The 24,387-nt window shown below is 48.4% G+C and overlaps 3 protein-coding genes across 3 annotated transcripts; 1 reads left to right on the forward strand and 2 right to left on the reverse strand.

Annotated features, from left to right (window-relative positions):
- The first annotated feature begins 2,338 nt into the window (after positions 1-2,338).
- Positions 2,339-7,937, forward strand: LOC135816782 (uncharacterized). The gene is made up of 2 exons (XM_065329885.1): positions 2,339-6,284; positions 7,318-7,937. The coding sequence occupies exons 1-2, from the start codon at positions 2,533-2,535 to the stop codon at positions 7,556-7,558; spliced, it is 3,993 nt and encodes a 1,330-aa protein (XP_065185957.1). The 5' UTR covers positions 2,339-2,532; the 3' UTR covers positions 7,559-7,937.
- A 1,500-nt stretch (positions 7,938-9,437) lies between these two features.
- On the reverse strand, positions 9,438-11,612 carry LOC135820255 (uncharacterized). The gene has a single exon (XM_065333602.1). It carries the CDS (start codon positions 11,610-11,612, stop codon positions 9,438-9,440), a length of 2,175 nt encoding a protein of 724 aa, XP_065189674.1.
- Positions 11,613-14,977: 3,365 nt separating this feature from the next.
- On the reverse strand, positions 14,978-18,954 carry LOC135816806 (leucine-rich repeat-containing protein 58-like). Its single transcript, XM_065329910.1, has 4 exons — positions 18,293-18,954; positions 17,691-17,964; positions 16,730-16,891; positions 14,978-16,066 (listed from the first exon to the last, which is right to left on the reverse strand). Exons 1-4 carry the CDS (start codon positions 18,769-18,771, stop codon positions 15,872-15,874), a joined length of 1,110 nt encoding a protein of 369 aa, XP_065185982.1. The 5' UTR covers positions 18,772-18,954; the 3' UTR covers positions 14,978-15,871.
- Between the last annotated feature and the right edge of the window lie 5,433 nt (positions 18,955-24,387).

The raw sequence follows: 24,387 nt of genomic DNA on the forward strand, positions 1-24,387 counted from the left end.
AAGTGGTGATCTTCAGGCACAATCTTCCTCAGCCTACTCAAGCTCAACTGCATGATGAGGTGTGAATTCTCCGAAACACTGTGTATTGAGCAGGTAGTGGTGATTTTTTGCAGGTTTGCCGAGTGGACGGTTCGATGGACTTCTCGTGTGATGTACGGTCGTGAGTCAGTCGAATGAGAATTCAAGTCGGCAGGAATAGCGTAAGCTAATTAGAGCAGAAGGAAATTTTAAAAAAACTTCAAGATGCAGTTTTAAGAATTGAGGTTTTTGCAGATGGTTGACGCCATTTGTGTGTGTTTGTGTTGCGCAACTTGCGCTTCGCTCTTCATTGAGATGTCTACCATTCTCTCTTCTTTCTCATTATTTTCTCCCCACCCCTCCTTTTTTAACCCTCCTTCCCTGTAACATAATAATATATTCGCTGCCTTGTCATTGAGCATTTGTGCTCGTTTGGATTTGCGAATTCAAATAAAGTATACAAACAAACAAACAACGTCCGCAGATTGAGCAAACAAACAAACATTTCTCTTCTCCATTATTGTGCCATCATGTGTATGTAGGCTGGTTCTCTTCATGTTATTGTGACCTACTTCATATTAGGTGTTGGTTGCCTTGCTGCTTTCTCCCCTCTCCTCTCACCCAAGCCATTCTGCATAAGCAAAGCTGTAGACGCAGCATACTGCTGCTCCACTTCAACGCAGGAAAGCGTATAATAATGATAATAATGACACCCGGTGAGAGGGTGAGGCGAGATAAAGAGCCTTAGCCTGCTTAGGTACATGTACGCACACATGTAGGCACCATGTGTGCATGTGCTAGCATCATGACCCCTGGTTTGCAGCTGCGCACACCGTCGCACTGGTCCCGTGCGACCCGGCATACCAAGGCATGTCTGGCAACCAGCCATGCACAAATCACATGTAAATCTGCTTGGTTATGGTTTTTGATATTATATACAAGAACCATGAGAACACAATCGGAAGGTTGCACCAAAACCTATTCCAGTGGATGAACACCTCAATCAGTAGTGTATGTACCTGAACTGCGCGCATGCACAATCCAAAATTAAAAGGTGTATGAAGAAGGGCTGAGGCTTCCTGCAGCTTCGCCTCTGAAAGGAATTCGGGTGGACAGTGGACACACCCATTCCCATAGCGCTGCACATCCGAGCCTGGTGGTAGCTGGTGGACGGCGTGCACATGTACATGTCATCCCATAACTATTACTTTAAATAGTGTAAGAGTAGTTAGTTACAACCTGCGGCGTTGCCCAGTCCCTTTGGCCAGAGAACAACCACAGGGAAGTGAGCACTAGCATGTTGTTGTATGCGAGAACTGGTCGCATAGCATGATAGCAAGCATGCCTGATGCTACATCAGCCTACATGTACATTGTATAGCCCGATATTGTCACTCGTGGCTTATGTACCGGATTTTACAGGGTCAGGGCTGCACTGGAGTTACTATTCCGAAAATGTAAAATTCCACATTGTATTCGACGAATGCAACGTGGACTTTTACCAAACCTTCATTCTATTCTCAAGGTATTGTTAGCCGTTGGGGCGTTTATGGCGGAGCTTTTCGTGCAATGTATTTGCTTGATGTGCTCCTCAACATGTCAGGTGATGCGATGTGCTCCTCAACGTCATGTCAGGTGATGCGGCGGCCGCGAATCCGGCTAACTTTACTTTCTCTTTCCTTTTTTTGTGCAAACACCGTGGCGGCGCTGACTCTGAAAAGTACAGTAGCAATCGCATGTACAACGGGCTAAGGTCTAAGGTCCTGCGGCTCCTGCCGTGAGATATCAAATGCCTCGCTGCAAGTTGAAATGAGAGCATTATACTGCTTTGCACGTTGCCATCATGAGAGGGTCTACAGCATACACGGACACTCACATCACGCACGTAGCAAACGAGATAAAAAAAATACAGTAAAAAACCTGCCCTAACCGGACGCCCTTGGTGCAACGGAAACTGTCCTGATATGACAGGATTCCAGGGATGCGCGTTCAATCCACAGCACTTCGGCGCTTTCTGATGAATACCTCCGTAGATCAAGGAGCTAGGTTGTAAGCTCTGCCAGGCAGTAGACAGTTTAGGTCAGGTTGCCGTCAATCTTCCGCACTGCTGCAATCCAGGTGACCGCGGCACTGGACACGAGTGCATTAGTTGGTCAATGATTATGATTGTGCAGACCTGAGACTGAGACTGGGAGTCGTAGATCTACAATGATGTATGCGGGGACCCGGCAGTGGGATAATCCCTTAGCCCAGGGCTTACGTATAACACTATGAGAATAAGCCATATCGGGTGTAGAAACACTTCTCGTGACATTGGAACGGGAGTGCGGAATCTACTACATGACTGTAGCCTTTCCTTTTCCTTTGGAGTGTTTACTTGCAGACAGTGATCACGATGCACAGAAAACAAACCCTCTTCAGTCTGAACGTAGTTACCAGGTTACAGTACAATTGTAGTTCGCGAAAGGCTTGATATGGTCGGGGTTACGGGAGCTCTTGCACAATTGTGACCGATATGGCCGCAACTGGCGTAAGCTGGCCGAGCCTATTGCCAGTACTGGTGGTTCTCAAGGCAGTATTCGCTACGCTTACCATTCTACTCAGCTCCCGCATTGTGGCTGTCCGTTCTCTCGATTCGCTGGTGCATCCGGAAACGATCCGACCCTATTGTCCACATTACGCGTACTTCGCTGGTATTCACAGCCAGCCATCTCCTAAACACACCATGATGGTCAGGGATAGTCGATTCACCGAAGAATACGAAGCTTTGCTAGCGCTGGGAATACCAGCGGGATCTGAAAGCGCCAATCGCAGCGCAGTCGTCCGTGTTGATGGCCTGGATATCTCCAAAAACGACGGGCAAACATGGCGACCCTTGGACGCTCTAGACCTCCACTTCTTGCCTGAACCTTGCCGTAAACCAAAATCGTTCACGCCAGCTCTGGCGACCAGTCCTGACAAGCGACAGCTGGTGATGTTCGGATTCGGAGCCGAGCCTCAGTGCCACCAAGTTTTGATCTACGAACCGCGACGCTTTCACTGCATTCTGCGCACTCAGCATGGAGACGCAGGAGGCGGCCGCGACCCTGCACAAGATCTGCGTGGACCTGCACATTACCTGCATGCGATCACGACCATTCCCTCCGAAATGACCCAGGGCTATACCATAGTCTCCTTCGGCGGAATAAGATGCGACAGACCGCCGTGTCCGCTAAGAAAGAGCTCTGTCCACAATGATCTGTGGCTACTGGATGTCCCTGCAACTGGCATTTGTTCCCCATCTACTGTTGCAAAGTGGAGGCTAGTCGAGCCGGAAAATTTCGACGCAGATTTACCGATTCCGCGTGCTTTTCCATCGATGTTCACACTGGCGGACGCGAGAGTGCTGATGGTCGGTGGATTTCGCCTTCCTTCGGAAAAGGGGGACACGGATAACCAACTGCCACGCGTATTGTTGGATACTTGGCAGTTAGATATAACAGTCGGCCGCTGGCTGCGCTTGAGGAGCTCTTTGCATGATGCGTTCGGACGAGAGACGGAGCAAGAGGTGCGCAACTTTTTGACCGACCTTCAATCATTGTCGTATAACGCAGCGTACATCGCCGACACAGAGACCCTGGTTGTGGCAAAGATTGTGAGGGAACGAGTGACGGCTCACGATCCAGATGAGAACTTCATGGTCGTTGGGTGCAAGGTTGGCCGTGCGAGTTGTGGAAGCTGCAGCACGCTACGGACCAAGAGTAGACGCTCGGTACTGACCTCGATGCAGACGTTGGCAACAAGCAGCAGCACGGCTTACCTGATTCATTTCGGATGTGAGGAGACTCTACAGTTGCTCTTCGACTTCCAAGGTCACGCTCAGAGCGGCACCGCCAGTAGTAGTAGTAGTAGTAGTAGTAGTAGTAGTAGTAGCGCTAGCAGAAGCAGCAGCCAGCAACTGTCTGATTCGACGCTGAACATGCAGGTAGTACCCGTACCAGATTCCTCAAACCCACATTTCTGCTATCCTGGAGCTTTCCGTTGTCTCTCGTCCACACCTGTGACATACCCATCTCAGCATGTTGCCAATGGACGTGACCTCATCATTGTCGGTGGAACTTGTCTAAACTTGATCCATGGAAGCCGATACTCTATTCACAAGCCCATACTGGGAGATGTCGTCAAGGGAATGAGTGTTTGGTTCCTGCGTAAGTCTCTCGATGGTGACAAGCGGCCTCGGCTCACATACATCATGAAGCGTTTCCGGCACGGACCGCGAGACTCGCGTATGCTGGGTCATTCCCTCACTCGCGTCTCGAGCAAGGCAATTCTCTTCGGCGGCCTGGCCCATCAGAACAAAATGTTCAAGCCCGTGCTGCGTCGACCGTGGTGTTTTGATCTGCAAAACCACTATTGGTTGGAGATGCAATATCCGCCGGCATCTAACCTGCAACCAAGCCCCAGAGCCGACCATGTCATCTTTGCGCACAACGATACCAGTCTGATCGTGTACGGTGGGATGACCGCGAACCAAACGGGACTCGGCGACCTGTGGCTGCTGTCGTTTACGGACCTGGCGCAGTGCAAAGGCCGCTGGCACCTGCTGACAGGGTTGATCACGTCAGGTGGTGCTGCATTGCAAGCCAGGTACGGCCACCGCTGGACTCTAATGAACGGCCGCAATATGATCTACGGAGGCTCACAGCGGCAGCCATGGAGCGCACAGGACAGGGAAACTGCCAAGTGGATCACTGAGCTGTACATATCACCCGACGGCAGTCGAGTGGTGGTCACAAATATTCCATTGTCGCCGGCTCCAGCCGCTCCTGTCAGATTCCACTCCATCACGCAGTACACATCCATGGCAATTCTTCTATTAGGTGGTCAATACCCAAGTGGCGAGGACCCGCAACAAAGTTACCTGATTCGTCTGAGCTCCAACAACACCAACCAGGTGACGGCTTCAGTGGAGCCATTCTTCGGTTGTAAAGCAATGGAAGGGCACCACGTAGCGGAAGGTCTGGCATTGTCCGTGATTTCCAAGCGGCCATTGAACAACGGACTGAGCCACTCACGCAAGTGCAACCCGAACGTCTTCGCGGTTCGCAACACGGACGAATGCCCAGTTGGGCAGGAGCGCACCACCGCCAACACCTGCGAGCCGTGCCATCAGGGTGCCTTTTCCGACACCTACGGTGGTCGCTGTAAGCTCTGCCGAAAGCCTCTGGTGACGAACGGCACGGGCGCCACGCTGTGCCGGCTTCCGTCGCCATGCACACCAGGACATTGCCACGGCAACGGACGGTGCATCGTCAGCGAGGGAGCACTCACGGCAATGTGCGAGTGTCGCTTTGGCTTCCTGCCGTATGATAACTGCCACGTCCCATTCGTGTACCTCTCCCAGCTTGCTGTGGCAATCTTCTTGATCATGATAGCTGCATGCTTTGTCCACGTTCGCAGGTATTGCCGCCAAAAAAGTGACCTGCGAGAGAAGGAAGCTGAACTCAGTGACAAGTACAAGGAGCTTGCCATCTCGGTCAAGAAGCTGGACCAATTGAACAATGGTGCAATCATAGACTGGTCTTCTCTAAAGCTCCGGGAAAAGCTCTCCGAGGGACCAAAGAACAGTGTCTGGGCAGCCGAGATGTTCGACATGCTCGTTGCGGTCAAAACCCTGCCGTTGGAGAGCAGCACGCTCACGCCGTACGATCTGTTCGCGCAGGAAGCCGAGATCCTGCGCTCCATCCGCCATCCTAACATCGTCACGTTCCTGGGAGCAGGTACAGTAGGCACCACGGGCCGGCACAGCAGCTTCTACGTCATGGAGTACCTGCGACGCGGCTCCCTGTTCGATGTGCTGCACGATGCCGAGAGCATATTCGATCACCAGGATCACGTGAGGTTCTCGTGCGACATTGCTAGGGCCATGCACCACCTGCACGACCGCACGCCGCCGCGCATCCACCGCAACCTCAAGACGCCGCACCTGCTCGTCAGCGACAAGTGGGTGGTGAAGGTTGCCGATCTGGCCACCGCTCATTTCATGGACATTGCTACTGCCGAGCAGCCATCCACCTCGCCAGGATCATCATCGAAAGCATTGCAGCAGCACAAGGCGCGGAGCTTGGGTCGTGATCTGAAAACTCCGTTATTGCAAAACAGTGAGCATGGCGCAACAGACACGTGCCTGGACCTGATGGAGACAGACAGCAACATTGACGACATCCGATGGCGCTCACCGGAGCTTCTGCAGTCTAAGCCATACTCGGAGAAAACAGATGTATATAGGTGAGTTTCTTGGTAAAATCACTGTCTTTGCAGTCCACTTTCACAACAATAACACACACACACACACAAGTCTCTGCTGTGAGCACGGTGGCTCGGCAATGGCTAAGTAGAGGCGGGGGGGGGGGGGGGGGGGAGGGGGGGGGGGGCTAAGGGGCCTAAAAGGCTAGTGTTTTCTCTTGATCGATTGTGAACAGATCACTTGTCACTGTTCAGTTTTCTGCATACCGTAGTGTCTTGTATTAAAGCCTGCCTCATATAGAAGCATGTTTTGAATACAAGCCTGATTTTCAAGATGCACTGTCGGCATATAAGCCTGGTTTTAGTGTTGAAATCTCTAGAAATGCCTGCCTAGTATAGAAGCCTGTCTCGTATAGAAGCCTGCAAAATTTCCCCCAAAAAGTCCGGTACTATTCCAGTGTAGGATACATCTGAAATGCTCGGAATTCAGAAATTTGGATCTGATATCGCTAAAATTTCTCTCTCGGAGCCAGCCCTCACACCCCGAGCCCCCAGCCCCTCAAAACATTAAACACGGGCATTACAGGATTGTTGTTCTACTGCTCAACTCATGACCTGTCATTGACTTGCTGTCATCCAGCCATACCAGTCCCAGCAGCTTTCACACAAGAAGCCGTGCCTTGTTTGTGTTTGTTTGTTTGGCTTTATTTAAAGTGGAGTTCCTTCTAAGATCATCATACGGCAATTCAACATTCCAAGATATGCCAGGTTGAAACACAGCTGTCCAAACTTGACTCGCCACCACATCAAAAAAATGGGACACTCATATGATAACTATCTACATAGTGAATACACTGACTGGGTATCTCTCGTTCAGTACTTCAAGTACATGTACATGTGGATATACAAATGTTGTGGTCCAAAGCGGGACTGCCCCGCTGAGGGCTGGAAAGTCTGGCAACACTGCATGCAACGAAAGTAGGGGCTAGACCCGGTTGCACCACTGCTCCGTTCTGACTGGCTATTTAGTATTTTCCAATCTTGGCGATTTTTGCTTTTGCTTCCGCCGCTTCAGCTTTGGCGTCATCCTTTGGGAAATCTACACTCGACAGCTGCCGTACGGTCAGTTCCACACTGCCAGTGCCATCCGCGAGGAGATCATTGCTGGACGCTCTCTGACGTTGCCGGCAGACATGCCGTATGCCTTTCGCCACCTGATCGAAGAGTGCCAGCGGGCTGATCCGGTGGACCGGCCGGATTTCGACTGGGTGCTGGCCAGCCTGGAGGAGCAGTTCCGACGCTGCGGTCATGTCTGAACACCGGCACGTTGAGTTACTTTGCCGAAAACTAGGCAACAGGAAGATCAACGTGCTAGTAGTATGATATATGTACACGATGCACGTATCAGTACATACACACCGTGACAGCTGATGCAAGTGATGCATGGAGAATCAAAGTGGAAAAGAGCATATCACCTCGTGGCGTGCGACCGCGTGTTGTACATATGCCAGCATGATGTTCATGTAGAGTAGAACAGCTTTGAAAGTGAGAAAATACTAGCCAGCTGCTGCGCCTGTCCTCTGTCTTCTATTGCCACTGCATAGCACTATCGACTCATTTTCCCTCAAAACTGATTTCGCCATTTTGTTGCATGCATGCTGACTGGTGTTTTATGTGAGGTAGTCATCAAGCTTACAGTGGTAGTGCCCTTGTCCAACTGGTGGCTTACGAAGTAATTACCCAAGGTAGTTAATTTGCTGTGATGGAGTGTACAGTAGATCCAGGGAGTCGTGAAAATACGATATTTTACTACTCCATGGTAGAACAGCCCTTGTCCGATCACGTTGAGAGTTGAGACTGGGCATTGCCCGCCACTCAGAAAATACTCGCAAGCATGCCATTTCCAATGCCAAATTTCACGTCACAAAAAAAACGCCTTGCGAAACCTCTCTATAGCACTGAAGTAGACACGTGTTATGCCAATCCTAACTTTCCGATGCCATTTTCCATTGAAAGTCACTTATTTGTGCCTCAAGAGGGTTAGAATGCCCTCCTGAGTTTTGGGGACTGTCGGGATAAGGGGAATCTTAAATTCTTTTAAAATTTCCTTCCAGGCATGCCCATTATCAAGAGACAAGAGTATAAGCTTTTCGGTTTCGCCTCGGTTTTTATACTGGTCTATATTTCTCGTTATCGCCTTCTTAGTATTTGACCCCACTAATTTCCCTGATACCTAGCGGTCAAATATATCGCGTATTTGACTGCTTAGGCCACCCTTTGTTAATTCATTGTTTAACGTCCTTTTTTTCGCGAAAAGGTACGCGGGAGGGCGGAAAAAAACAAAAGCCCATTCCAAAAACTGGAAACCCCAATCAAACATTTTGACCAGTAAAGCATGTGATATATACAATATTTCTGGGTCTAACGGCACTTGCAGGCATAGAACAACACTCTTTGATGGTACATTGGAGCACATGCCTGATGAATCTAGCAAAACAGGTACATAGCATGGAGTTAGCATGTCATGAATTCATTACATCTGGATTTTTACTAGGACACACACCGTACGATATTTAAAAGCCAACAAAAAAAGAAAAAGAACACAAGACAAAGGCATGCCCGGGAGGCAAGATTATAAGTTTAAGGTCATGATCGGCACACTGTGAAACTACACAATCATGTAATTACAACTTCGCATTATTATTGGTACTACTACTTTCTTATAAATTCGGAACGACGCTTCACGCAGCTTCATTATAGCAACTTGTATTGTGGCAACACTGGCCAACACTCAGATGCACTGCTTCTTCACACAGCTGAACAATTCTTCTTTCTTCTCAACGTTTCGGTCACTCTGACCATCTTCAGGATGAAGCAGACACGGAAGCAAGGCAGACTTTAAAACAACAAGCTGGCTAGGTGCGTGCGGAATACAGCGGGGAGAACAAAACGAAACAAAAAACAACTCCCAAGCGAAAAAATGACACATGCCACATGATCGCAATAGGGGTGCTAGTCCTCCGTGTGAAAGACTAGGGCGGTGATAATTATGTACAACCTGTGCCACATGACTACAGTAGTGTGGACAGTGCCAACATAATGCTAAAGTCTAGGGTGGTGATACGTACAATTTGTGGGTGCTAAGGTTTCACATGGATAGCCATCACTCCAATGAAAAAGCCAGGCAACCAGAGTTCACAGGAGATCCCAACCACTGCTGGTGTTGATATTAGGCTCCATGTCCCGGATCTTGACCGCTTCCCGAATCCTTCTCCTTGCCCTGTCTGGCTCAGTCGCAAGCACACAGACGTTGGCGAATCCGGTCTGCCCCAGCGACAATGGCTCATCGGCATGGAAGATCCGGTAATGCTCACCCAGCGCCTTCCCTCGGACCTCGTTGCGTGCATTATCGTTGTGCTCCCTTGACCTTGTCGCAACGCTTCGGCCAGTTTCACCCACATAGTCATCACCGCAACGGCACTCGAGGTGGTATACCACGTTTCGGCGGGTGCAGTCCACTGCCCCTGCTGTACATGCCACGCAAGCTGATTTCGGTCTTCCCCTTCTCCTTGGCTGCTGTGGATCAACGAATTTGCGGCATAGGGGCTTGTCCAAAGCAGACCTGCAAACCCGCGAGCTGAGCCGAGCATTCTTGTATATGATGTGGGTGTTCAGCTGATATTTGCGAATGAGATACTGCACCTTCTTGTGGATGTGATCGGTTTTGAATGGCAGCTTGAGTGTTGTGCGAAAGTCCTTTTTCTGTTTGGGTCCTGTCGGTCGTCCAGCTCGTTCCCGGGCCTTGTCAATCACTGATTGGGGGAAATTGTTGAATTTCAGCACGTCGATGACCTTCTTTTCACTCCTCCGGCGCGTCTCATTATCCGATGATAGTCGAGAGGCACGGAGGAATTCGGAAGAGGCAATTGAGAACTTTTGTTGATATGGAACGGCGGATTTGTAGTCAGTCACCAAGCCACTGTGACATGGTTTGCGGAAGAGCTCGTATGAAATGGCTCCAGTTGTTGACACATGGATTGTGGTGTCCATGAAGTCAATGGAGCACGTTTCTTCTGTGGACTGGTGGGTAAATTTGATCAGTGGGTTACCATCGTTGAAGTGTTGAATAAAACGACAGAGGAGCGCCGATCCTAATACCCACAGCATGATGATGTCGTCGATGTATCTCTTGAACAATACAGGAGCGCCGGGCGCAGACTGCAACAGTGACCTTTCGAGGTCGTGCATAAATATAATGGCGAAGGGGGGTGCCAGATTATTACCCATGGCTACGCCCTCTCTCTGATGGTAGGTCATGGAGCCGAAACGGAAATAATTGGATCTCAGGACGAATGACAGCAGCTCCTTGATCTGGAGAATACTCAGGCCAAACGTGTCGATATCACTGACATGCTGCTGCAGAACTCTGGTAACTGCCTCAATACCGTCCACGATGGGGATACTAGGATAGAGGGCAACCACATCCATGGTCACTGCAATGGTTCCGGGTGGAGCTTGAAGGTCGGGGTAATGCTGGCGTATGCTGTCCAATGCTTCCACTGTATTCTCGAGGTGAGCTGGGATGAACTTGAGACACTGGTTAAGTATTCGCTCTAGGAAGATGGAGACATTGGTGACTGGACTATCGCAGGCTGACACTACCGGTCTCAATGGCACTCCTGCTTTATGGTCTTTGGGCAGACCATACATTTCCGGAAACTTATTATCGCCTGGGAGGATAGCTTGGTAAAGATCCTTCTCCAGCGTGGTTTTGCAGATCCGCTCAATGATAGTGCGGGTCTCCTTCTCCCAGTCGTCAATGGTGAGGTTGACAAGTTCAAATTTGGAATCGTCGGAGAGAAGAGCCTCGGCTTTTTCTAGATACGTAGACATTTTCATTGCCACGAACTTGTTACTCTTATCCGACTTCTTGATGATAACCGACTTATTCTCGTGGATCTTCCTTAGCTGTGTGCGATCCGACTGAGACATATTGGAGGGCGGGGCCCGAGCTGCTCGATAAGCGTTCATGACGTCCCGCTTGAACTTAGCGAGTTGGAACTCTTCTTCTTTGGGTAGTTTAGGTCCCTGCTCGAAGCCATGCGCCTTAATATGCCAGATCTTACTGTCGAACGTGTCTGGGGTATCACTAGGAGAACCATCCGGATAGGTTATTGCGTTATTCCACCAGCGAAGGGAGTATGCCATCCTCTCAATGCCGACCTCCACATCCTCCATGTCCCTTCTGCTGACACTGCCTGTGGACGGTACAAACCCTGGACCATTCTGCAGTAGTCCAGCGACTTCTTGGGATATACAATCGTCCAAGGTGAGAACAGAGCCCGACCGATCATGGGTACTGCGACCCATCATGGACGGTATGTTGCTTCGTCCATGGCTTGTGGTCATAGCCTTTGCTTGATCCCTCAGTCGGCCGAGCTTTTTGGAAAGTCCCTGTGTAGAGTTAGCTTTCTCCTCAGTACGGACGGCGTCACACAGGCCCCGGAGCCAAAGGAACTCTTCCCTGGTGTATTGCCGCAGATCAGCTCTAAATGCGACGAAGTTCTGATAGCAGCGGGATTTCCATTGAAACTTGTCCTCGATGGCGTCAACGTTGAGAAGAAAGAAGAATTGTTCAGCTGTGTGAAGAAGCAGTGCATCTAAGTGTTGGCCAGTGTTGCCACAATACAAGTTACTACTTTCTTGTTTTTTTTCCGGTCGGAGGCAAAAAGGTACGCGGGCGCGGACGTTAAACAACGAAAAAAGAAAGGGTGGCCTTAGTCAAATACACGATATATTTGACTACAGTCAGACCTCGCTTATCCGGTCCTCGTTTATCCGGATCCCTCGCCATCCGGAAGAAAATAGTTGGTTACAAATGTACAGCATATGCCATGCTTACATACAGTATGTGTGTTCGATTATCCGGTTCCCTCGCCTATCCGGATAATTTTGTGGAAAACGGATGTGTGCGGTTATGCGAGGTCTGACTGTACTTATATTTGACTCCTAGATCCTTAGAACTATTACTTCTTGGACTTAGAAATTTTCTCTCCAACTTAGAAAAGAAATTTTTGAAGAAAGCAGAAATACACAAGATGGGATTTGAACCCACAACCTTGTGAATCTCAGTCACTCTTCCTTACCACCCAGCCACTGTGCTACCGATGCTAAACCTAGTTTAAACAATGATCTTGACTTTCAATGCAGTACAATGCAGTATAGGCTATAGTATAATACTAGAATTACAAGGATATGTCGTATATGAAGAGAAACTATTGCGTGGAGAACACGATAAATAGATTATAGACCTCATAGTTGGTCTATACAGGATATATACATGTAGACCTCGTAAAAGACCTCGGGGGACCTCGGTCTTTTACTCGGTCTATATATCCTGTATAGACCTCCTAACCGGTCTATAATCTATACTTATCACTCTTGTATATCGCCCTGCACTAATTCTTGTGATCCTTGACTGGTCCTATATTTCCCATATAGCCATAATATCGACCGCTTGTAGGACCTCGGTCTTTTATTCGGCCTATATTTCCCACATAGACCTCGTCTCGGTCAATATCCTATACATATACACTCGGTCCTTTGTTATAATTTAAGGCGGCAGACTACCCAAAAATTCGCTGAAAAATCGAATTTGTAAATTCATATTGAGTGCTACGTCAGTTAAAAGAGCATGAATAGCTGCAAATTCTCTGAAAATTGTGTCCCTATATCTGACCAGCCGTTCAAGAGTTATGGCCGAAAATGTGCCCTTGCAAGGAAAGATTTTTTTGTTGCATGCTGTCATTTGTTGGCAGCACTGTATTTGAATGTGAGCAGACCGTGCGCAACTTGTCGTATTATGGAAACACGCGAAAGTGTGCAGAATTTTGCCCCACAAGTCCAAAAAAGTCCAAAAAATCACGTTAAAAAACCACGTATTGGGCTGCACGGCGGCGGGCGAAGCCCGCCGCCGTGCAGCAGGACTTTTGCCAGCACCCTCGTGACGTTGCAGATATGTGGCTTGATTATTGTAGTTGACGTTGATTTTGTGACTTTGGCAAGTTTGAGTCGTGTCAAGAAGTCAGGTAGGATTCAGTACTAGGCAGTAGTGAAACGTGAGTGGCAGTCTTTGCCGGTTTCTGAGGGCATCCTGGATTTGGTGTGCAGCGCTGTGGAAATGGCTTGCTGTGGAGGTCCCAGCACTGGATGTTGTATCAAAGGTACGACCTCGTAGCACACCCTAAACCTAAAAAATTCAAAAATTGACTTGGGTCTGTGGGAGTCCGCGAGAGAACGCCCACTCGTTCCGTTGTGACAGATTCCAGGGCCACGTTGAGGGGCCCTACCCCACCACCCATGGCTGCTTCTGGACTTGTTTTAGGTTTGGGTCCCGCGCACGGACAGAATGGGCACGAAAATGTGAAAAAATGTAAATGCATTTGTTTGACTCCTGGGTGGCTCGCACACCGTGGCACTATGCCGGAAATTTGAGTTTTTCCGGCCTGGAAAGCCTGTCAGTAAGGCGCAAGAACTTGTAAATCATGTCCTGAGGGCCAGCATAGTGGCAGGAGTGTGTGGTCAAAATTTCACTCAAATCCACTGAGAAACACCAAAGTTACGGTCAATTGAATGCCATATGAAATTTATGGGTAGGCTGCCCCCTTAACAAGGGACCGAGTGTATATTATAATTATACATAATTATTATTCTCTTGTCATTATTCAGCGCAGATTCCAAACTTGAAACAAACAGATGACATGTGTTTAGGTCAACAACACATGATTATTGTATACATTGTTCAGGAGCATACCGGTAGTTGTGCACTTGGCCTAGCCTGCAACTAGATCTGTGGAGTGTAGTCAGGATCCGGAGTTCGGACCATCTGTCACAGCTTGTCAGGTGTTCTGCAGATGCCTGGACACCAGTGATCAGGGTGGCTCACCAGCTGGCCGATCGACTTGTTCACAGCACGTGCAAATGCACACACCACTAGTATAATTATGCTCTTTAAAAAATGAGGGAACATGCAGGACCATGTACCAGCGGAAGCAGTTTTTGATTTTTCCGGCCATGCCCTAACCTTTCATACTTTGTGTATGACAATGATCAAGAGTTCATAACCCCCGGGGTTATGAACTCTTGCTATGATTTGGAGGGGATACACATGACCTCATCAGCAGCAAACACACGTTGGTCGTCAAAAAGTTGGTCCGGACATCGCCTGACCAAGCGGACCAGGTCCGCCGGGCCTGAGTATACATGACTTTTTTGTATATGTGCAGAAGGATCTAATCTATGAACTAACTACTTGTTACTTGAGGTGTTCCGCATGATGTAACTATTTGCATTTAAGTCCACCATCCACCCCACACCCAAGGAGAATAACTGCAAATAGGAAGGGATCGCAATCCCCACATGCTGGTATTAATTACCGGCTTGTGGTTATTATGGTGATGGCAAGTTGTGCATACCGGCAAGAGTATATGATGGGGGGTTATATACTCTTGATACTAGTACTCTTGAATCTCTTGATACTGGCACATGTGAACAACCTGGTAAAGTTCTTTGAGGATTGTAAAACGGCTACATGTAAATGGCGTGAAGTGCATGGAGTGTTCATTTGAAGTGGATCACGGTTGCCCGCAGAAACGCGGCAGTCCAATGCAAGTCCCAAAGCACGAGGCAATTTGCTTGGAAGCCTGCCCATCACACCAAACGTCGTCAGCCACAAGTAGTTCACGGCACAAAAAAATTGCTGTGCCGAATGTCAAGCGATCAAGCATAATGTGTTTCTCTCTAGATGTACATGTACTGCACAGTGTGGGGACAGTTCATACGCGAAAGCATACAGCAGATTGGAAAATCATTGTTATAAAAAAAAGTGAGAGAGAGACCGAGAGAATGAGAGAGAGAATGAGAGAGAGAGAGAGAGAGAGAGAGAGAGAGAGAGAGAGAGAGAGACCAATGATCAGTGTCGCGCGTCAGCGAGAAGTAAATAGGCCGAAAAAAAGCTGCGAGCAATGCTCAGCATGGGCTCTGCTAAAAAAATCAAGCGCACAGCAATGACAGAAAAAGACATGAAACGAAATTAGAAGCTCCTACACGACTCAACAAGCGCACAGCGCCGAGCTAAAAAACGAGAGAGAGGCAGAGAAAGAAAGAAAGAGAGACAGAGAAAGACAGAGAGCACACCTAACAGGGATCAAGAGCATAGTACACGCTACACCTATGAATAAAGTACGGGAGAAGAGAACCGTGCACTGCACGGGTACGCAAAGGGACAAGACGCAATTGGCCCGGGAGCAGAATATATAAATAATATGATAAGTCCGTGACCGGCCGAGTAAAGGTTTGAATAGAAGCGACAAGATAAGGAGTTGCATCAGGGACATGGTGATGGTGTGGGTGGTGATACAGGCAGCTTGATATAAGAATGTTCAACGGCTCACAAATATTAGGAACTGCCAAGAAGGAAAGCAGACGCGGCTGCGGTAAGCTAGCACGAGCTGCGAAAAGCGGATGCGGTTGGGAATGCTAGAAACTGATCGGGGCAGCGACTCAACGGGAAGCGGAGGGATACGGCGGGTACTTGGGTCGGGGGCACCACTCAGGTGGGAGCGACAGGACTAGGTTAGAGGCAAGAGGACTCGCCGCATTTTCCGCCGCTCCTGCTCGGACTCATCGCCCGTGTCGTCGTTGGAGCTCTGGCTCTGGCCACTGAACGCTGAGCTGTGTCCCGGCACGGCCTGGTGGCACTGCGGTGAGCACAGATAGTGCAGGAATGGAATGCGATACTTGCCGCAGAAGTCCACAAACTTCACCTGAACAGTGGACAGCAAATGAGCACCAAACATGCAGTGTGAGCAGGATAAGCACAGCAGAAAAAAGAGCATACACGCTCACCTATGAATTCAATCGCTCATCAGACTCAACTAACATTATACCAACACTATTAAAGTGGCAACGCAATCAATGGAATTCAGACTGCTAACTTCAATGTATCTAGGTGTGAGGAAGACAAAGTTACTGCATTTCCGGAGTATAAGCCGCACCCAGATGTTGTGCCATGAAATACACACATCTACCCTGTTTATCACCATGAACTTGCCCGCTGTAGTATAAGCCGCATAGGCTATTTTTGGATGAATTACTGGTTTAGCTCACATTCCAACACTATTATAAATTAGTGACAAAGCAATCAATGTTCCTTGTTGAGACAGTGAGGACAGTGAATTTCCTCACAATGCTTTGCTCCTTATCTCCACAGCTACGCCTTTTTACCAGCAAAAGTAATGAAAACCAGACGGTGAATGATAACTGTATTGGCAACTATAGTTTCTCCAATATTCGGAAAGCAACAGCAGGGTGATACTGTTATTTTGCCTTGTACAAATCCCCATGGTTTACAATCTAATAACACAGCAGTGGACCTTGGTCGCCACCAGAAAACACGCAAGTCAACATTGAGCTACACCAGCACCCACCTGCTTGTAGGACGTGTGGAAGTAGACGCCGCGGCAGGCTGGATTGTCGCAGCGCTGCGACGAGTCCAAATACGCCACGAGCAGAGGCGGCAGATTCTCGCTGGAATAAGACACGCCGCCGTTACGCACAGCTCGCGCTGCCAGTTCTCCTAACGATGGCACCTGCAGCGAAAGGTAACAGCAGACAAGCAAAGACTTCGAGGCAGTTTTGAAACTTACACTCAGAGGGGGTGTGGGTTGTGGGTCCAATGTCTCAAATCAAGTTTCGAACCTACTGCCCCATACCTACACTCCACAGTGTTGTTTACATGGACTTCACTTCATTCGATGCAAAACCCTTCACTGCAACCTGGCAATCTCCAGGCAAAGGTCCTCTCTTATACTACTCATTTTAAATCATTCTGTGGGCGCCAGCCCATAGCTGGTGAGAAGGCACCATGCCTGGTTGCTTGATGACTAAAATAAAAAGATACCATACCACCAAATAGCATCATGCAGGGAAGTAGCAAACATCTTAGCCGCATAATTATAATTCAAAGCCAGCCGGCAAGTTAATCATAATTAGATAGAGTAAGACCTCGCTTATCCGGTCCTCTTTTATCCGGATCCCTCGCCATCCGGAAGAAGATACCTGGTTACAGATTTACAGCATATGTGATGCGTCCAACATAACCGGTGTTCGGTTATCCAGTTCCCTCGCCTATCCGGACATTTATTTGGAAAATGGATGTGTGCGGTTAAGCGAGGTCTGACTGTACTGGGAAAGCTAGCTGGCAAGTATATCAGTTGGGCTGATACTGGCTATTTCTCTGCTTTGTTGTGCATGTGCTGACAGTATGCACTTCCTTATCATCCTGCCCAATGAACAGCACTATTGCGCTGGCAAGGAAAGCGTGCCCTTCCGCACAGGGCCTGAAACTACAACAGCAGGCACCCAGAGCGTACTTTCAAGCAGCCTCACCTCGTCAACATGTTCCCGCACAAAACGGCTGACCAGCGGGTTGTTGCGTAAGCTGATCTCGTGAAGGCTGACCATCTGCAGCAGAGCCGGCGGCAGTGTCTCCAGGCGATTGTTGTGCAGCTGCAGTGACACGAGGTTGTGCATTTCGCACACTGCAAGCGGCACGGACGTCAACTGGTTGTGCGATACCGTTAGAGAACCAAGGTTAGCGAGCTCTGCAATCTCATCTGGCAATGCTGATAACCGATTGTCGCCGAGAAAGAGAACCTCCAGACTGTACACAGCACAGCCAGGACAGACAGAAGAAGTACGGCAAGATTCAGGAGCATGAGAAGTTAGAACACTTTAACAGCTTTTAACCACTGCCAATTATTATTTGCAGAATCAGATCGATTGGCTCCCACTTTGATCACACAACTCATGGCCGTATGCAGGAAACAAAAATCAAAATCGTCATCATGCTCAACTGGAACACAAGCACACTCCCAGCCGCCAGTTGCCAGATTGTAAAGCCTATAAAACAAAATGGGGACAGGGTTGAAATAAAGTTTCTACCAGAACATAAGCAGCTAGGTGACCGTACTAGCTAAGCAGCAACGTACCTGGTCATTTTCTTGATTTCGCTTGGCAGCTTCGTTATTTTGTTTGACGCTAAGTAGACTTTCTTGAGATTTGGCATCGAAAATAGAGCAATTGGAAAGGCCTCGAGTGCATTCTCTCCCAGATTTACTTCCTCCAGCGATGAGCACTGAGGGAAGTCGTCGGGAAGAGTGTGGAGGCTATTGCCTCTCAAATCAATAGTTGTTAGATGTGGAAGCTGCGCGAGGCCAGGTTCAATCAATTTCAGTCGATTGTCACTGATGTCAAGTTCTACGATGCCAGTTAGTGCTGAGAAGAAATCGGACGATATGGTTTGTAAAAGGTTACGGGAGATATTCAACTTCCTCGGATAGTCCACTTTGTTCAAGGTTTGCTGTTTCGAAGCTACCAGTGCCGAGATAGGTTCTGTGGATTCGTATTGCTTTCCGCTAGCTCTGAGATCCATGCCTGGAGCAAATAATTTGGACATCGTGCTGAACATCAAGAACTTCCACAACTCTGGCTTGAAAAGAGCGAAATTCGACAACTAGACGGGCAACCTACGACGAACCATTCTGGCTTCACCGGCGGGCAGCGAGACGTTTTCTAAGCTCCATCGGCTTCGTTGGCTGAGCATGTTTCTGGACCTTTCCTCTCCCTCATTTCCACTCAAGGACTGGAGGATTTTTCATCAGCTGTTCAGCTTCTAGAAAGTGCGTTGGCAGTGCAGTGAGTGGCTGATCGTATCGGTGCTGCTCGTCGAAGCGTCATGCAGTCATCATGATGCTTTCCAAAAAGGTGGTCAGCAGATCATCAGCACCACGCAGTTTTTGAGCAGCACAAAGAGTTGGAGTTTGAGAGAAATCATCCGCCGCACGAGGTCAGTGCATGCGCACGTGAGCTTTGACATGACAGATTCAGCACGCGAAGCACGTGCTTCGCAATCGGTGATGCAGCGTTTTTATCAGGGAGTAGTAAAATACACAGTACAGTATACCTGGTATACAGACCACGTATACTATGGTATACCAGATACAATGTATTTTACTACTCCCTGGTTTTTGATCTTTTGTATACTGGTATACGTAGAGGATATAACCCGAGTCAGAGGGTTATACCGGCTGAATATAAATCCCGACTGCGATAGCAGGAGGGATTTATATGAGGGTACGGTATAACCCGACTACGAGGGTCATATCCTACTTATGCCAGGTACCCCTACGCATTTCCAGAACAACGAACCTATTTGGAGATCTCCTACATCATGCAGTACATGAACATCTTCTGATGGTTATCAGTTGTCAATTGAAAGAATGGTCGAGCAAGGTCAGAAGGAGATTCCTCCGTGGATGTTTGGTATAAGATTTCCTTTCAGTACCAGTGCATATTGTAGCATCTTCATGATCTTGTCTTGAGTCGTGAGCGGTGCGGAAGTCGACTGAATTGCTGCGGTGTTGGAGTTTGTCGTTGAATCAAACTACCGTCACTAGTTAGATTACAGACTCTTTGGGAGTAAGTGTTACTATAATTATGGTACAGTGCTGATTTTCACATGCGGCATCTTATAATCAGTTTTGCTTGCAAGTAGATGCATTTGCATGCACTGTTTTGTATCACATTTCAATCCAATCTATTGTAGCCTTTTCCAATCGGGTTGAAGTACATGTACACTGGTATTATAAACTTATTTACGAAGGAGACAGTCTGTTGATGATCTTCAACTCTTCGAAGTACAATGTACATTGCTTACCCATTCGGGATACTTCGTGGTTATTCGACGTTCTTTATCCTCAGATTCAGTATAACAGAATACTCTGTAGACGAATTCCAGGTCATTCTTCTTTTCCATTGTGTACTGTTCCTCGTCAGTGTGCCGTTCTGTGTAGAGTGTACACGTGCATGTGGTGTCCGTTGTGTCTGTTTATGTATGGTCCGTGCGCTGGAGTACTGCCGCCGTACAAGTTCACTGCCTTTCATCAGTGAACATGTACGGTGGCAGTGCCCTAGCGTACGTACCGTGCACCGGGATCCGGGATTTATATTCTATATAAATCCCGCGCGGGATTTATACTGGCCAATATAACCATGGCTAGACGAGCGCTGATTGGCTGAAAACAGGCCCTCCGTACCGTACCATGGTATAACATGGTATATACATACGGCCCATGCCAGTCCTCCTTGTTGTAGACAGACTATTCTGAGTATTCAGATACAGTACAGACTAGTCTACACCAGTGGCAGTGCTAGCAATGCCAGTGCATTGCCAGTGCTACAATTTTTTAATTTTGTACATGACATAGTGCAGCATAGCATGCCATGTAAATGTGTCTACACATAATCTGCATCGTTCTCAGTGTTTTTGAAGGGCAGCTGGGTCATCATGCATCACTGCATCCAGCAGTTTTGCCTGGCAGTGTCACAACTACAGTGTACATGTAACTAAGTCACTATTACTTTACTTACACTGGACAGAAGTGTCAGCCTGTGCTGGAATGATCCTGCCATCAAGAAGTGTGAGCCAGCCTCTCACTAACATAGACAGACAGGCACCAATACAATGACGTTGTATTGGTGCTGCAACTTACTTCGTGCAGGACTAAGCTGCAACAATAACACTGCAACGTGTTGGGTGAGATACCACTAGTAATACCGGTATGTACAAATCTGTCAATGCATGTACATGTACACGTACTACATGTGGTAGCTATTTTGTGGCCAGGCCAGCTGGGACCAGTACATCATTGTACCACTGTCGGGCTGCTACCACTCCACTCCACCAGGTACCACCAGCAAACTGTAAATAATTGCAATGGCGTCAATGCAGCCACTATCCACGCAGGCGGTGCCATGCCGGCCGTGAGGGAGCAGCTGTAAACTGTTCCCAATGATCCCCACCCCATCCCTACACCCTATGTCAGGAACTTGTGACACTCCAGCAGCACTGATGATTCACTTGACAGTGATAGAAACACAAGGAGTCAAGGACCCCGGCACGGGCCAGTGCCTAGTAGTACACATAAGATACATAATTATGTCATACACATAACAATAGCCTTGCAATCCGCAAAAAGGGGGACTCAACATTCCAATTTGAAAAAAGCGGATTGTCTGAAATTTGAGAGGCCCATCTACTCCGGCTGTATGCATAATGCAGTAATGCTGCAGTACATTGTACTCCAATTAAGGTGGCAGTCTGGGTTCAGAGGGTCAAAAAACAAAGTTTCGATTTTCTGTATTTTTTCACTGGCAGCGTCTTGTGTATGGTCGAAAGGGTTTATCCTGAAAATTTGAGCGTAATCGGGTGCTTCCTTCCGGAGATATAGCCGCGCAAAGTCTGCACAATTGTTTTTGAAATACTGAAATATCAGCAAATTTCTACAAAATTTAGGTTTGCACACTATTCCGATTTTTACCGTCAATCTTTGAGCGATTTCATTAAAATTTTCTGGAGCGACTCCTGGTACTCCTCTGCGCTGCAGACTGACAGCCGCGCACGATGTTTGTCACCATGGCAACCAAGATAACTTTTGCGCATGCGCAAATTCAAAAAAATTCAAATTTCGACTCTCATGATCTCAGCTGATCGCTCTGCTGTTGAAACTAGTTACTTTTGGAGTAATTGTTTTGGAGTAATTGTTTCTTGGAGCTAACCCCTTCGTTGGCTACTATGGGGAAGTCTAGAGCCAAGGGAAAGCCCGGACGATCTAAGAAAAGGAAAAGAACGTTCTATGGAGTGTCTCAGGCGCCGAAGGCTCCCTCTGGTGAAATTTCGCCTGCAGAACAAATTCCTGACTTGCCACTGTCTGATGACGACCTTGAAGTGCCAGCTGAAGCCACGTCTTCAAACAGCGATAGTGATGGAAGTGGCGGTGAAGTCGACAGCAGTTCCTCCGACAGTGACTTGGATGAAGAGTGTGAGGAAGGGGCGCATGGATTTCGCCTGATTGATCTCGAGTGCCTTCAGCAGCTTTTGTCAGCTGCAGTTTGTTGCAGTGGCTGTAATGGCGCAGTCACGATCAGCGAATCGCAACGGGGAGGCCTTGCATCATGCCTGGAGCTTTCCTGTGTTAACTGCGGCTACATAGCAAGCGAATTTATGTCCAAGAAGTTCAATCGGGTCTGGGAGGTGAACAGACGAGCAGTATTCGGAATGCGACTGATTGGCCGTGGACGTCAATCAATGGTAAAGCTGGCGGGTGCACTGAATATGCCATCACCTATGAGTCGGTCGACATTTTACAGCCATGCTAAAGGCCTGCATTCCGCGTCCAAGAGCGTCGCTGAGCGTAGCATGACTGAGGCAGCTGAGAAAGCAGTGTCCGCAGCAGATGGGGGTAGCGATATCGCTGCTTCCTATGACGGTACCTGGATGCGCCGAGGATTCGCATCGCTCTTCGGAGCCTTCACTATAATTGCATATGATGTCGGCAAAGTGGTGGACTGCGAAGTGCTTTCAAAGTTTTGCCACAAGTGCACGCACTTGGCGTCTAGAAAAGAGAAGGGAGAGCTAACCAAAGATGACTATGATCAACAGATTGCCGAACACGATTGCTCAGTCAACACCACTGTATCAGCTCCTGCCATGGAGAGTGCAGCCGCCAAGACTCTGTGGGCCAGGTCCTTTGAGAGCCGCAAGCTGAGGTACACCACCTACATTGGTGATGGAGATACCAAGAGTTTTAAGGCTGTGCGTGACGCTTGTCCGTATGGGCCCGAGGTGCCTGTAGTCAAGGAGGAATGTGTCGGCCACGTTCAAAAACGCATCGGTACCAGCCTAAGAAAGCTGAAGAAAAACCTTGCGGGCAAGAAGCTTGCTGATGGGCGCACTATAGGCGGACGTGGTCGCCTCACGGATGCCATGATCGACAAGCTGCAAGCCTACTATGGCATGGCTGTGCGGAACAACAGCGGAGACTTGCAAGCCATGGCCAGGGCCATATGGGCATCCCTCATGCATCGTGCATCCAGCGACAGTAAACCTCAGCACCAGTATTGTCCGCCTGGAATTAACAGCTGGTGTAGATGGCAGCAGCAACAGGCAGGTGGTGATGTCTACGCCCACCACAATATCCTGCCAGAGGCAGTATGGAAGGAACTGAAGCCGGTCTACATTCGGTTGTCCGACCGGAGTTTGCTCGAGCGCTGCCAGAAGGGTGCTACGCAGAATCGCAACGAAGCGTTCAATGGACTCGTGTGGCAGTTGTGTCCAAAGACAGGCTTTGCATCCGCTCCCACTGTCCAGATGTGCGTCTACCTGGCCGTGGCCTGGTTCAATGATGGAGGTGTGGCAGTGAAACGCGTTCTGGACGAGATGGGCCTCCCTACTGGACACCATACGACACGTCTCATCAAGCTGCTAGACCGTGAGAGACAGGCACATGCTGCCAGAAAGAAGTCAGAAGAAGGGAAGAGGTCACGAAAGAAGCGAAGGAGGATCAGGAAGGGCATCCAGGATGAGCAGCAAGAGGAAGAAGGTTTGACATATGAAGCTGGTGGCTTCGACTAAGTTCTAGTAAGTTCTAGTTGGACAGACATACCTCCATCGGTACTTGCACAGAGCACTTTTTTCTCCATTTTCCACTGAGTCCCGTACCTCTTAGACAGCGTAGCGAAGAACCTGTAAGTCACAGACCCCATAAACCATACATTTTTGGAAACTGTGAGCATTTATCAAGGTGCTAAGTGTCATGGATTTTTATATTTGTCTAGGAGCTTTGAGTAAAGTGCTACTGATCGAGGACCTAAATTTTGCGCGATTGCATGATTTTTGTTTGACAGCTTGAGTACTTTGTTCTGAATATGATTTCAAAATTCCGCTCCACTTAGCACCTAGGTATATGTGAAGGAAATCCTGTGGAGCACTCAGTTTCTACCCAGCTTCTTTCTGCGTTTGCATATTGCGTCTAAGGTATTGGTGGTACGGCATAATCGCAGATTTGACTATTGTGTCTGCGGATTCCCATGTGTGAGCTTGATTTATACTTCATTGGACTTAGTGAAATACACTGGGTATGTGGTCAAGATTTGAGCAAAATTCATCAATTATTATGGAAGTTACGGCTGTGTTCATGCGGTCGGGCCGCGAACCCAGACTGCCACCTTAAAAATAAGCACTGGC

This window comes from Sycon ciliatum, chromosome 1 (genome assembly GCF_964019385.1).
Source record: "Sycon ciliatum chromosome 1, ocSycCili1.1, whole genome shotgun sequence".
NCBI classification, from domain to species: Eukaryota; Metazoa; Porifera; class Calcarea; order Leucosolenida; family Sycettidae; genus Sycon; species Sycon ciliatum.